Source organism: Ailuropoda melanoleuca, chromosome 7, assembly GCF_002007445.2.
Source record: "Ailuropoda melanoleuca isolate Jingjing chromosome 7, ASM200744v2, whole genome shotgun sequence".
NCBI lineage: Eukaryota > Metazoa > Chordata > Mammalia > Carnivora > Ursidae > Ailuropoda > Ailuropoda melanoleuca.
Genome location: NC_048224.1, coordinates 66,574,120 through 66,589,551, shown reverse-complemented (window position 1 = coordinate 66,589,551; position 15,432 = coordinate 66,574,120). Strand labels below are relative to the sequence as shown.

The 15,432-nt window shown below is 39.0% G+C and overlaps 1 protein-coding gene across 1 annotated transcript in view; it reads right to left on the bottom strand.

The window, feature by feature from the left end:
• Positions 1-15,432, bottom strand: part of ATP8A2 (ATPase phospholipid transporting 8A2) — a 498,496-nt gene that overhangs the window by 378,044 nt on the left and 105,020 nt on the right. The window contains exon 22 of the mRNA XM_034663775.1: positions 13,528-13,592. Coding sequence (XP_034519666.1) covers positions 13,528-13,592 — 65 coding nt within the window. The remainder of the gene's footprint in view (positions 1-13,527; positions 13,593-15,432) is intronic.

Below are 15,432 nucleotides of genomic sequence, written 5' to 3'. Positions count from 1 at the left end.
TCGACAGTTGTACTTGTTTTCAGTATGAGAGCTGGTTAGGGTAACCTCACATACCATTACTGGAAAACAAACCCTAGTTCAAGTCAAGCAAGCTCCTTCTCATCATCCAAGAACCTAATAAAAATGCATGTTGGATGTAGTCCACGAGAATGCTATTCCACATGTTCCTGCAAGGTCTTAAGGCACCCACTGGCTACCACTAGGCATCACCTTTTTACCAGCAGCATGAAATCTCCCTGTCTCAAATAGGGAATCCTGCTGAAAAAGGAAATTTTAACTACTAACAAAACCTTAAATCCTACAACTTCTAAAGAAGGACATGCTCTCCCTTTTGAACAAATTTTATTATCATTAATGTAATTCTTCATTGCTCTAAAGCTTAAAACAAATTTCCTAATGAAATTGTTTCCAAGTATCCTAAACAAGTATACTCACAAGGTAAACATAAAGCTAGCCAACACTTGCCAATCTCATGCCACATCCCTGCTTGATTCCCATTCCAGCACAGTTCCTCCGCCAAGACTACAAATCTTTCCAGATAACATCGAGGTGGTCTTGGAGCAGTAACAACATCTTACATGAAGAACCATCTACCCCAGTGTCTCTTCCCAACGTTGTCCCTCCAGATTCCTCAGCTCGCAATTCAGAGGACAGCTCACATGATTATGCTCACACATGTCAAAGCATATGCTCCTAACCTACCCTGGGCCAGTTACCAAAGTCACTCTCAAACCTGCCTGTTCTATTTTAACATTTACAATTACTCAAGTCCTAGAGTGTAGAGCAGTGCCACTGACACCCAGACACTGAGGGACAAAATCAGAAATCTCAGTTAACTATAGGGACTTATGCCGTCAATATCTTGAGGATGTTGAGAAATCTCCTTTCGAATCTGTAAATATCTATTCACACTGATGTAGTCTTTCAGCTCCTAAAGAGGTTTTTATAGGGTTGGCACCTAGACACAAATTCTAACACTGCTCTCATGAACGTATTTGCTAAGGACTTGCACATAACTTATAAGCCAATAATCCATTTCTATATGATTTAAGTTGATAATATAAACATGGCAACCCATAAATTAGCTAATATAAACAATGTGTCATGAGGAGTTGGTAGATTAAATGGATAAAAAAGACTTGGCGTATTAAATTCTAAACACACATATTGCATCATCAATTGCTATCTTGCAAAAATGTAAGAAGCCCTCTCCTCTCCTTCCCTCTATAGGTTACTCATCTGTTGTGTGTATTTTAAATGTAGATATTGAGACTGATGAGGGCAAGACCAGAAGGAAGAATAAAAAAGGAAGGGTGTTTCTTAAAACATTCTCCTCAAGACTGCTCTGATCTCTCCAGTTCTGCAGGAATGAAAGGAAACCATGGAAAAATATAAGTAATTCAGTAAATTTCACAATGGAATTCTAACAAAAATAAATTCAAGAAATTCCTAAGAAAACCACCATCAAACACAAAGTCAAGGTCACAACAAGTAAGAATGGAGTCTGCAAGGTCAGTATCTGAGTCCTCTTCTTTGTCCCTAAGTGTTTTTGTCAGATAAATCAGATTTTAGTTTTATTCTGCCAAACTTTTCAAGTCATCTCCCACACACAAAGCTATCCTGTCAATTCTCAAAGGAGAGGACTGAAATAACAAAAATTATAACTCATGGATTCAATGGAACAGAAAATTCCCAAATTTAAAGAGCTATAAAAATAAACCCTAAAACGAAAATCTAATACCCAAGTTCTACGAATGCCACATGAATAACAAGACCTTCAGACTCTCTTAGACAACGATAAAGAAATTGTATACAGCAATGAAATAAAAACTTGCCATGTAATGATAATCAAAAAATTAACTGTAAGGAAATGAAACTTTTTACATTCAGCTTGGCATTATGCTTTTGTTATTTCCACATAAGTGCAGCAGGCATTTTAGTCTGACTTGAATCTCTTTGTGGAGATTTATCAATTCAGTCTTGTCTACTACTAAAACTATAATTAAACTGAACAGTAAGCTATTTATATGTCTGCAATGATTTCCTTTTCAAGATACACCAGATTTCAGTTTTATTCTGCAAAATCATTTTCAATTACATATTTAATCTCTGTGTTATTGCTTAAATTACATGTGCACCACCCTCCAGCTCAGATCCTGGCTGCATTCTCTGGCAGCAGCTGCCACGCATGTCAAAGGGTTGGTTATTATGTTCAATAGGAGCCACATGCGCTGGTTGGCCACAGCAATTTGTACCCTATGAGCTAATTCAATCTATCAGAGTTTGCTCATGTTTTGTTCAAGGAACAAAGGGTGATTCCTAGTATTCATGATTCAGAAACAAAATAAATGTTCCAGAAGTGAGGCATCCAGGAAGTAGCACTTTCTCTTGAGATCCCAAAATGAGTGACTATTTGGGGACTTGGAGAATGCGACAAGATAAGCCATACCAAATATTACTGCTCTGAAAATTTAGATTTCATGAAGTCATCACTAAAGAACAGAAAACAAGAACAAAGTAATGACTGTCAGAGGGGACGTAGCCGGGGCGGGGGACGGGGGGCGGTGTTGGGTGAAACAGGTAATACGGATTAAGGAGGGCACTTGTGATAAGCACCAGGTGATGTACAGAAGTGCTGAATCGCTAAACTGTACACCTGAAACTAATATTACACTGTATGTTAACTAACTGGAATTTAAATTTAAAAAAAGAATAGAAAACAAGGAAAGGATTCATGTTCATGCATTTGAGGGGGGAAAAAAAGGGTTGCTGTGGAACAATCTCACCCACTAACAAAGGATGGGGTAAAGCCACCCAAAAGTTATATACGGCATACTGGGTTCAAGACCGGTAAGAAGAAAACAACGTTTCAAACACTGATACCGATTCTTCACAGAGGGGTGAGGAGACTTCTGGTAGATCAGGGTCAAGTGACCTGCTACAGACTTTTCTCCCAAGTAGCCAACAAGCAGAAGATTCATTAAAAACTGACACTCAGTCTTTGGCACAGATAGCAGAGAAAACGGACATCTTGCTCTTCCTTTTGCCTGAAGGACTGAGCACCTGCGTTGATGGGGATATGGAGCAATTAAATTTATACCCACTCCTGCAGGAAGTGAAATTGGTAGAACCATCTGGTGAGAAATGAGGTAATATTGAGTAGCTCAGTTTCTGTTTCTAGGCACATACCTGATAGAGTCCTACACGTGTACCTAAGACACAAGCACGCACAATGCTTTCTGCAGCACTTCTGATAATCCAAAAAATGCAAAGCAATCCGAAATGTCTACCACCAAATTTTAAATACCATACAACTAGAACTAAATTTACGAACATAAATGTCAAGAAAATGAGTGAAAAAAGCAAACAGCACAAAGATACATACAATATGATTTAATTTACATAAACGTGAAAAATCCAAAATAAGTTTGTATATAGCTTATGGATACATCCACAGGTATGGCAAAGGTATAAAAAATTCCAGAGGGTGGAGGTTTTCTCTAAGGCAATGGGATAAAGGAAGAGAAGTAACAGCCCTTCAATTATCTGTAATGTTTTGTTTCTTTTAAAACCCATTTTGGCAATCTGTCTTATCTCCTAATTATGATTCATCTGTTGATTTTCTTGCATCTTATATGTAGACAGTCATATTATCATATTATTAATGAAAGTTATCTATTTTAATCCTTATACCGTTTAACTTTTGTTTCTTTATCTTGTCACATTGGAGCTAACAACTTTAGTATAGTGTTAAAAAGGACTGCTGGCAAGGAACGTGTCTATCTCATCTTTATTTTAAAAGAAATATTCTATCACTTCACCATGAAGTAGGATGTTAACACAGGTTTTGGTAAATGCACCTTATCAGGTTAAGAACGGCTACTCCTATTCCAGGATGAAAAGTTTGTTGCTGTTGTCACTTACTGATAAATGCTCATTAAAAAATTTTTTTCTGCATCTAATTAGATGACTGAATGTTTTTTTTTCTTTTATCTATTAATGAGATGAAGTACACGATCTGATTTTTTTAAAAAAGAAAATACATGTCTACGTTCCTGGAATTAAGCCCAACTAGATCATAATGTATGGGGTTTTCTTGTTTTGTTTTGTTTTGTTTTTACATTCTTGGATTTGGTTTGCCATTCTTTTATTAGAGAATTTTACCTCTTACTAGAAGAGTCATTTCTCTAATAAGTGTCAGAACTTGGGTTACGAACTGGCTTAGACTGATCAGGAAGACATGTCACCTCGTAACTGATTATATTGAAGTTAAAAATCAATGCATTTGAATGACCTTTCATTAAACACATACTCCGTGTACAATGCTATGCTGCAAGTTGGGGGGGGTGAATATAAATGAATCAGATAAAAATTCCTATCTTTAAAGAGAAAAAAAAAGACATTTACCTCTCAGTTCACAACTAAGATTGGCCTACAATTTTTCTTTACCATTCTGCCCCTCCTGGTTTTGAGTCGAAGCTTACATTAGCATCAAACTACATTGAAAACTATTGGCTTTTATTTTCTGGAAGATTTTTGTATAAAATTGCAACTATTCTTTTAATGCTTGATTAAACTAGACTATTAACATTGCAAGAGTGGTGTCCTCTTTGTAGGGAAGATTCTAAGTAGTGATATCACTTCTCTAATAGTTGTGGGGTGATTCAGATTTTGTATTTCCTCGAGTCTGATTCTGACAGTTTTGTATTTTTCCTGCTGTCATTTATAACTATGTTTATGATAATAGCAATCTGGCCTAAAAGCACTCAAATGTTTGTTGATTTAATATAAATTTGGAAATTAAAAATGCATTTCTCTACTTTCTGAGCATTCTCTTTCATGCAATTTTTACATCAACCAAGAGGAAAACCCCTATTTTTAAAAGCAGCATTTCTAAATCTGTGCTCCTTGTCACAAGAGTTACTCACCAAAAAAGAATTCAGTGGTCAAATAAGTTTGGTTAACAAAATATTCTACATCTAATGCTTTAATATTTACAGTACGATAAATTTATTAAAGATTGCATCAAATTATAGTAGAGAAACCTATTATTTATAACTCTGTATCTCCCCAAAATAGCCATAAATCTCATTTCTCCCATCATGCTTAACATTTCAAAACATGTTTTAGAAAAATGCAACAACAGTCAACTAAGGAACACATATGTTGCATTGTGAATGAAAAGAACCAGAAATATAAATATCATATATAAATATATAGATATACAAATATATATTTACATAGAGGTATATAAATATATAGATATACAAATATGTAGATATAAATAGGTCTACAAATGTATATAAACACATATAGATAAGTATATATCTATACAGAGAAATATATTAATATTTATATGTATATATGTGTGCATAGATATAAAATATATGTTTCTACTTGCCTCAGAAAGGAAGTTCTTAGACTATTAACCAAATTTTTAATTGTAATTCTTTGGGTAGTGGTATTTCAAACAATTTTATTTTTTTGTCATTTATACCTATTTTTTCTTCTACATTAAATGCATTGATTATAGAAAGGGAGTAAATGAGGTTTAAAACTACTAGACTGCCATAAAATCTATATTATCCTCAGAACAAAGGGTGATGGTTACACTCCCGCTAATCAAGTGAACTTCATCAAAGGTGCTATCTTAGATACATCTTGGAAGTCATTCCAAACAAAACATGCTCAGGTCTACCTAAGTTTCCTCCTACAGGAACAACAGTGCTTAGAAACCTGACACAAAATCAACTTCGTTGATGAAGGAATTTGACAGACTTAAGCCTCCAATGTAATTTTTCCTCCTATGATACCCCGGCTGTATTGTCACAGCAAAGAAGGTTGTTATCTCAGGCTAAGAACCGCCATCATTAAGCACTTGTCATGATATACCTTTATGATACACCATGCAATTACCGATTATCTTCACTTAGGCAGTCAGCAGTGGTAAGAGTCATCAAGCTCCTTGACAGGGTATGCCTTCCTGTTCTCTATGCTGTTGATGCTTTCAAGGATACCATTAGCACTAGAGGTGGACAAAGCCTTCTAAGTCACCCCCACCAAGGCTGGATTCCATAGACACGGATGATCATAAATAAACCCATTAGACGGGAATGACTTTTGCCATAGCTACAGAACAAAAGAGTACTACCAGCTATAGTCTATAAAAAAGTAGGTTTAAAGTTTTGATTCAATTATTTCAAGACCATTTGTGATAAATATCTACCACTTTCACTTAAACAGAAAATGTTAAAAGCATATTCTTTTTATTGCTAGAGTTTATTTTTTTTTTTAAAGATTTTATTTATTTGACAGAGATAGAGACAGCCAGCGAGAGAGGGAACACAAGCAGGGGAGTGGGAGAGGAAGAAGCAGGCTCACAGTGGAGGAGCCTGATGTGGGGCTCGATCCCACAACGCCGGGATCACGCCCTGAGCCGAAGGCAGACGCTTAACCGCTGTGCCAACCAGGTGCCCCTAGAGTTTATTTTTTAAAATCACAGTTTATGATACATTAATAGAAGAATAAATTACCCATTAACTTGCTTATCAGAATAAGGAAAGATGTCACCACACTAACCAAAGATCTGTCAAAAGTTCCAGTAAAACTCACAGAAATCTCTATACGTTTTTTCTCCCATTCTTCTCCACCAAACCCTTTGTACCCACTCCAATCAGGCATTCATCTCTACAACATTCCCCAAACAACTCTTGAAATGTCACTGTTGACCTCCACATTGCTGAATCCAGTAACAAATTCTCAGACCTCATCTCACTGGATCTATAAAGCAGCAACTGATACAGTTGTTTCTCCTTCTTGAAGACCTAATTCCGTTTTTGGTTTCCAAGATATCAACCTCTTGTTTCTCTTCCTACTTCAATGACCACACCCACTTGGCCTCCTTTGCTGGCTCTCATCTCCTAATCTGTTACACAATTAAGCTCCCCCAGAGCTTAATTCCTTTTATTTAAGATTTCATTTATTTATTTATTTACTTGATAGAGAGAAAGTACATGCAAGCAGGGGGAAGAGCAGAGGGAGAGGGCATGGAGCCCGATACAGGGCTTGATAACATGACCCTGAGATCATAATCTGAGCCAAAATCAAGAGTCAGATGCTTACCCGACTGAGCCACCCAGGTGCCCTCTGCCCTAGAGCTTAATTCTTAACCTCTTTGCCATCTCTAATCAATCCTAGGGTTCCCATCAAGTTTCATAGTTTAAAACAGTACACTGACTACTCCCAAGAAACTCTCTCCATCTTAGACCTGTTCCCTGAATCCCAGACTTGTATGTTCAACTGCCTGAATATCTCATCACCACCGCAACCCTAACATGCCCAAAAAGACTTCTGATCCCCCCAACCATAGTTACTCCTACAGTCTTCATCTCAGAAATGGCAACTCAATCTTTCTAGTTGCTCAGATCTAAACACTCGGAGTCCTATCCTTCTTATATACCACATCAATATATTAGCAAATCCTGTCAGCCTTACTGTGAAAATACTATACACCCAGAATCTCACCACCCCCCATCACCAATACAACCAACACTCAGATCCAACTTTCCCCATCACCTCCTACCCGGTTTATCACAACAGCCTGCTAACTGGGTAATCTGCTTCTGCTCTCACCTCCCTTTATGTCTTCATCCACCCCAGCAGCCAGATACCATTAAAAAGTAAATCACATCATATCACTCTGCTGCTCAGACTCCACCAATGACCCCCCACTCCACTCAGAATAAAAACTAAGTCATAACAAGCTATGCAACTACAAGGTGAAGTTCTTGCTATTTCTCTGACTCTGTCATCCGCTCCACTGCAGCCACTGGCTGCTCAAAAGAGTAGGAAGGAATCAGCGTTGGGACTTGGCACTTGGTGAGCCACCATCCTGGGACACTATTCCCCCAGATAATAATGATGATATGCCGGAACAACAGGTATACACCAAGACTATCCCTGGCAAAATGAGATGTGTAGTCTCCTGTCTAGACAGCATCCTGGCTCCCACCGTCCTCGTCTGCCCAAATACCATCCTATCAGAGAGAATTTCTCCAACCAAGCTATGTAACAGAGTAACCTCTGCCCTTTCTGCTTTTCATGTCCCCTTCATCCTGCTTTACAGTTCTTGATAACACTTAACAGTCTTTCTGCCCTTTAAACACGAAGTACTTCGAAGGATTAAAATAATTATTACTCGAACATGCCTAAATCAAATTGGGGAAAAACCTGCTCAAGCAACATTTCCAGTATAGCACAAAAAGATGTTGAAGAACAAATGGAGTTACAAGGTGATCTTACCAAGTAGCTAAGTATTATCGGGATGACAGCGGGAAAAAGGGAGAGGAATTTTTTTTAACTATCTTAACACCAGCCTTAAAAAAAAAAAAAGTTTCACTACCTCTAAGAATTGCTAGGAAGTTTAAGAGCAAGAACTAATGCTAAGGGTCAACAACTCATGAAGAAACACTCAACACACATGAGCTCGTAACTGGAGAAGCTGTTTAGCCCATGGCTTAAGAGATGCAAGCCACGTTTTCTCATTACAAGCATTTCTAAATATATCTTTCTCAAGTGTTTTCTCCATACTAAAAAAACCCGTCATCATATCACACAGTAAAACATCACTTTCATCTTCTTTTTTTTTTAATATTTATTTATTTATTTATTTGACAGAGACAGCCAGCGAGAGAGGGAACACAGGCAGGGAGAGTGGGAGAGGAAGAAGCAGGCTCCCAGCGGAGGAGCCCGATGTGGGACTCGATCCCGGGACACCGGCATCACACCCTGAGCCGAAGGCAGACGCCTAACGACTGCGCTACCCAGGCGCCCCTTCATCTTCTTTTTTATTATTGATGTATAATTGGCGTACAATGCTGGTTAGCTTCAGGTGTACAACACCGACTCCACAGTTCTCTGCATTACTCAGAGCTCACCATGATCAGTGTAGCCACCATCTGTCACCAAACAACATTATTACAATACGAACTATATCCCCTACACTATTTCTCTGACTTTTCATCTCTATGACTTATTCACAGATGGCCAACAGACACATGAAAAGGTGCTCAACATCACTCATCATCAGAGAAATGCAAATCAAAATCACAATGAGATATCATCTCACACCTGTCAGAATAGCTACTATCAAAAAGAGGTGTTCGCAAGGATGTGGAGAAATGGGAACCCTTGTGCACCACTGGTGGGGATGAAATTGGTACAATCACTGTAGAAAACAGTATGGAGGCTCCTCAAAAAAGTAAAAACTGAAACACCATTTGATCCAGTAATTCCACTACTAGGTATTTACCCAAAGAAAATGAAAACACTAATTCAAAGGGATACATTTACCCCTATGTTTACTGCAGCATGGTTTACAATGGCTAAGATATGGAAGCAACCCAGGTGTCCATGAACAGATAAATGGATAAAGAAAATGTGGTATATACATACACACCCCAAAACATCACTCAGCCAATTAAAAAGAATGCAATCTCCCCTTCGTCTNTTTACAATGGCTAAGATATGGAAGCAACCCAGGTGTCCATGAACAGATAAATGGATAAAGAAAATGTGGTATGTATATACCCAAAACATCACTCAGCCAATTAAAAAGAATGCAATCTCCCCTTCGTCCGGAAGCAACAAATAATAGTATAATTGTGGGTATGAATATGGGCATGTGCTTACATATTGTACATATACTCTAGGTAACTTACCAGGGAGCCACCTATCACTACAGAAAAAAACAAATTAGAAAAGTGGGCTTTTGTAAAAGAAAAATAGAAAATACATAGTAACTGTGACTTACTAGGAGAATTTGCCATGAGAACAAAGAGAAACAAACTATGGGGTGGTACATGAAACATTCATGGTGACTCTACATGTCATTACAAAGTAAAGAATCTATTGTATGTTAAAGGCCTAACTTCTATAAAATCCACCACATTGGTGAGATCCTATAGCATCCTGTGTACTCCTGACTCCCAGTTCTTGCCTACGAATTTGCCAGTACCAGATACTGTTTACTGACGGCTTCTCACTATCTATTTCCATCCTCTTCTATGTTTTTCTCTATGTGGCAAGGCCTGCAAAGCTAAAAACAGCATTTCCCAGACTCCCTTATTAACAGGATTCAGGGTGGGTTCTAGCAGCAAGACACATTTGTGTAAGATTTGGAAGACAGAAGGAAGAGAGCTATTCCTTTACATCAGGGGAAGGGTTCCACATTCTACCACCTAGCACGAGCTTCACAGGTATAGGAAGCTGGAAGCTCAGTGATGATTCCCTCAAGTCTCCTGGGATAGCAACTACCATGTCCTGACCTTGAGAATAAACGTATGGTGCGTGAACTGGAAACCCACCTATGACACGCAGACGTCTGCTCCTTCAGCTTTTCCAGTAATTTTGCAAGCATCTAATTTACTGTTTTAACTTTTTTTATACCTGAGCTTAGTTTCTGTGCCAGTTACTGAGTTAACAACTCAGCCTCAAGCCTACCCTGCTACATGTAGTTTGTGATCCTGGAACAGGAACTCTACAAACCACACTCCCGATTTGCCAGAGAGCTCCATGCTAGGCTCTGCCAGTAGGTGGTGCAAGAGGAGAGGAGAGAGGTTCCAATCTGGGGATGAACCTGCTCCTTCCTATCTGTCTCCTGTGGGTTTCCTGTCTGCTACCAATTCCCTTGAGAGTTGCTCCTTCACCCTGGCAACCACAGTTCCTTCCAACGGCAGAAGACGAATCCAGGTTTCAGATTTCTGTGACACTTGGAAAATTATCTTCATTGTCTTCTACCCCAAAGGCAGAGACATAAGACCAGCCAGGCATCTCCCCTCTTCAGAGATCCAAAGATGAGCTTTGAGAGGCCCGTCTTTGATGTTTAAAAGGATTAATAATTCCAATATTTTTCCCTGTGTTCCTCAGCCTTGGGAGTGGTCACTGCTTCCTTCAGTTGCCACTATGAGGTACCTTAGGGCAGGCGAACTATTCTAAAAAGGACAAGACAGTAAATACTCTAGGATTTGTGTGCCAAAAGTCTCTAACGCAGTCTCTAACTAATTCACTCTACCACTGCAGTATGAAAGCAGCCACGGGCAATGTGGAAATGAATGGGGATGGTGGTGTTCCAGAAAACTTCATTTGTAAAACGGGTTGCCTCCAATTTTTCCTAAGGGTTGTTACTTGCCCTAGAATTTTCTTTTTACACTTTTTGTTATCTAATTAACACCTCCACACTTAATTCTCAATTTCGTATATTAAAATCCCTCTGTTCAACTAACATGTGGGTATTTATCTCCTGATCAGACCTGACTGTCACTATTTCCTGCACTGAATCCTGACTATTCCTGTATTAGGTATCAGAAGCCATTCTAAGAAACAGTCTAAAGATGGGAAACTGGGATTAATTATTTCACCTGCTTGGGTTTCAAGGCAGTGATGATGATGATCTTATCACCAGTGGGGAAAAAATGCTAGTTGTCCATGACAAGCAGTACTCAAACATTATTTAAATTATCATCTATGATATTCTTTCTTTGATTTTCCATCCATCCTCTTACTTCTTCTCTGGAACCCAGAGGTCGTAACAACACTCTACACTTCTTTTCTTTTCTCCTGACCCAACTGTTTCCATACAATTCTCAAAATCAGAGACAACTGTCTAAGCTCTAGGACCAACAAAGAAAAATTCAAGTGGGTGCAGACCTTTAAACTTGAAATGAGTATTTCTCAAAGATGACCTGACAGCAGCAGAAGTGGGTCAATCAAATTCTGCTTCCAGGCATCATTCATAAAGTAACTGAAACAGCAGACTTGTAAACAACTAGAAAATTGGGGAAAAAAATATGAAACGTTGGACAATAGGCAACCCAGGACTAGGATTCTTTTAAGAAGTAAAGTGAATGAGATGAGCTTCCACTTATATGTGAGACGAAGTGAGGGAAGCTAGACCCAACACTTTTAATTCTGGGGCCATTTCCTTTGATTGCTTCAACCTCAGAGCTCAACATGAAAAGCTCAACTTGGGAGCTAATTTATTTCCCTAGGACTCTACTTTCATTCCACACCTACCAAATGAAGTATTTTGAGAACAGGAATGCCTTCAACCTAAGGAAAGAATGAGGCGGAGGGAACCAGGTGAAAGGGGAGGAGGGGGAGGGGAAAGAGGAGAAGGACTCTCGTCAGAAATATGGAATGCTCCCTGGAGTATGGATCAAAAAGGGGGCCATAGAAAATTGCACCTCTGTCCATCAGATACTGAGTACGTGAAAGTCATTATACTTAAAGATGATGTTCCACGCTGGTTAGGAAGAAGAATTCCTAACAGGTGCCAGGGGAAACCAGGCAGATTCTTTGAAACTTGTTTGGCTTTACAAATCACTCCATGATCTAGGTCAACTAAAAGTCCCAACTGGTACTTATGGCCTTACACTGTTATGTTGAGTCAAAGTACGTCTCTCGATTCCCGAGAACACCTGGCATAAAAGGAAAACACAGCCTCCCTTCTGAGTTACCACCACATCAGAGGCTTAGTTTAAGACTGTGGATGCCTTGGATCTAGACCATCAGCAAACAAGGAAGCTCTGGGCACAGGCATTCTGGGTGGGCTCACAGGCCATTTGGATTTGTCCAAGGCTGAAGCTCCCAAGCCATGGAGCAGTATCTTGCCAACGGTGCCTTGGAGGTACACAGACTCACCCCCTGACTCCTGCCTTTGGAGTCCTGAAGAGGAAAGTGTGTGTTGGCCTTCAAGTAGGATTCAGGGCCTCCTGAATCTGCAAGTAAAAATGTCTCTGTACCACATCTCATCCTTTTTACTAACCCTGTCATTTGCTTCTGTATAAGAGGCTTTAAATATACTGCGTGAAGGGTGGCCTTGGGTTCTGAGCAGTAACAAGCTCTTGTTATAAGTCCTGACAAATGGAATCTCATCGCTCAGCTGATATGTTCACATCAAACTACTTCCCAGGTCACTGGTTAACCTCACATCTGTTCCCACCCCTGGTCTCCTCAGAGGCTTTAGGCCATGACTGGGTGGGCGCAGGTCTATAAAATGCTCAGAGATCCATGCTGTTCAATCCTTCATGAGCTGGTGGCATTGGAATGCCACAGGAATTAAGTGCATATGTAGCCTATTCCTATATAAATTCAAACAACTCCTGACACTTGAGTATTACTGTTTATATTAAAGTTTGTGCTAGAAAGAAAATCCTCCAAGTCTCCATATTAATGTACTCTGGAATGAACCATCACCACTTAGCAAATCAAAATAGATCCTATTAACATTTTAAATGCACAATTCTAGATAAATAAAAGAAAGTATCATGAAGCAGTGCTCCAAATTTACTATTTTGGTGTTTAAGGATAGGAATTTATGACATCTGTTCATAAATAACAAAATACACATAAAGAATAGTTTTAGAATTGTTTTTGGTAAAAAAAAAATCACTATCAGTTATAATAAAAATAAATAAATGAAGAGTTTAATACAGTAATAACAAATACAACTTTTAGAAAACTACTCACATCCAAAGAATCTTCCTTCAACAGGATAAGGGCCATATTCTGTGATACCAACCGGCAGGAGTATCCTAGAGTAGAGGAAAGAGCAACACAAGTGAGTTTACCATTCCTTCCATGAATTCATTGCTTTGCAATAGCTATTTAAATTCAGCTTCCTTTCTTATGTCTTCCATATTACCTTTTTAAGCCTCTTGGGGAAGACAGAGGAATTGGACAAGCGTGTGGGGTAGGAAAAGTAAGTTCTTTAACAGATTTGATTCTTGCAGGCAGCGTGAATAGAATTGGTTGGGGAGGTCTTCATAACTAATGGCTAAAATAAATATTGGTCAACTTTCTGTGGATTTTTCTTTATGCTTGTATAACAGCAGGATAGGCCTTGGATTATCTTTAAAAAACAGCTAACACTTCAGGAAGACACATGGAATCTGATGATGCTTCCAAATCAGCATAAACGAGTCTATCCTACTATCAAGATCCCTCATTTATTTGTTTAAAAAGTAGGTAATTCTTGGGGTGCCTGGGTGGCACAGCAGATAAGCGTCTGCCTTCGGCTCAGGGCCTGATCCCGGCGTTGTGGGATCGAGCCCCACATCAGGCTCCTCCACTATGAGCCTGCTTCTTCCTCTCCCACTCCCCCTGCTTGTTGTTCCCTCTCTCGCTGGCTGTCTCTATCTCTGTCAAATAAATAAATAAAATCTTTAAAAAAAAATAAAAAATAAAAAGAAAAGTAGGTAATTCTCACAACAGATTTCAAAGGAATGCTATCATACGTAGAGGGAATCACTTTTCCTACCCAATTTCAAAGTAATTCCCATTTAAAGAATTAAACTTGAGTTAAAAAAAAAAAGTTTGTTTAGAAAAATATGTCTTCCAAAACCGATTCTTACCAGTGATTTCCATCACATTTTAAAATAGTTATCGTTATACGCTAAGCAAGATACTCTTCTACTCTTCCTCCCAGAAGGTGAACATGTTTTCTCTGAACCACTTTCCCACCCAGGCTTTGTAGTCCATGCGAAAACATCTGGAGACACTCGGTGACACCCACAACCCAGGAGGAGAGCCTCCCCCCTCAAATCCACACACTCTGGGAAAGAGCAGCTCCAGCAAACCCTAAGACCCTGGATGTCTGTCAGGACTCTACTCTTCCCTTTCAAACTACCCTCCACCCTCTCAAGTGCCCCTTGAGAGAATTGGTGCTTTTCATCAACCTCCAATCTCAATTTATCTCATTGAGAAAAGGTAAGAAAAGAATCCTTCCACCTAGAAAATTGCTTCTTTTTCCTCAGCACCTGAAAATAAAGGATTAATGATCACGGAAACATGAAACAAATCATCATGGAGAATTACAACCTTCAAGCAAGTACCTGGGTGACAATCTCAAGGAAGGGGCTTAACCAACACTGCTCCTAAAGCAACGAGGAGCCTGGATTCCCCTCCACAGAACAGCTAAAATATCCATTTGGGCAGATGCTATATTTAAGTGGAAAAGGAGACAAGCATTTAACTAATGGGCAAGTCTCAAGAACTACAGCATTTACCTGACAGTTCTACTCAGCAGGGCTTCCCACACCCCACCCCCCTCCAACCCTGTGCTGAGGAAACCCTATTAAAAGCCACCAAATAGACTTCAAGACAATACAAAAAATAAGACCAAGAAAAACCTTGCTTTGTTATTGTTGTTTAGGAAGGAGAGAGACAATAAATATTTATTTTGGAATGTACAAAGTATATCCCCTTAACTACCGTCACCTCAGAATATTTTGTAGATCACCTCAGAACACAAGTCTTCAAGCACAAACATGGCTTTTAATCCAAATATTTTTTTAAAGCAATACCATAAAGATATAGTCCAGACGGTTAACAATAGTTACCTCAAGGGAATGAGATTATTTTGCTTGCTAAAAC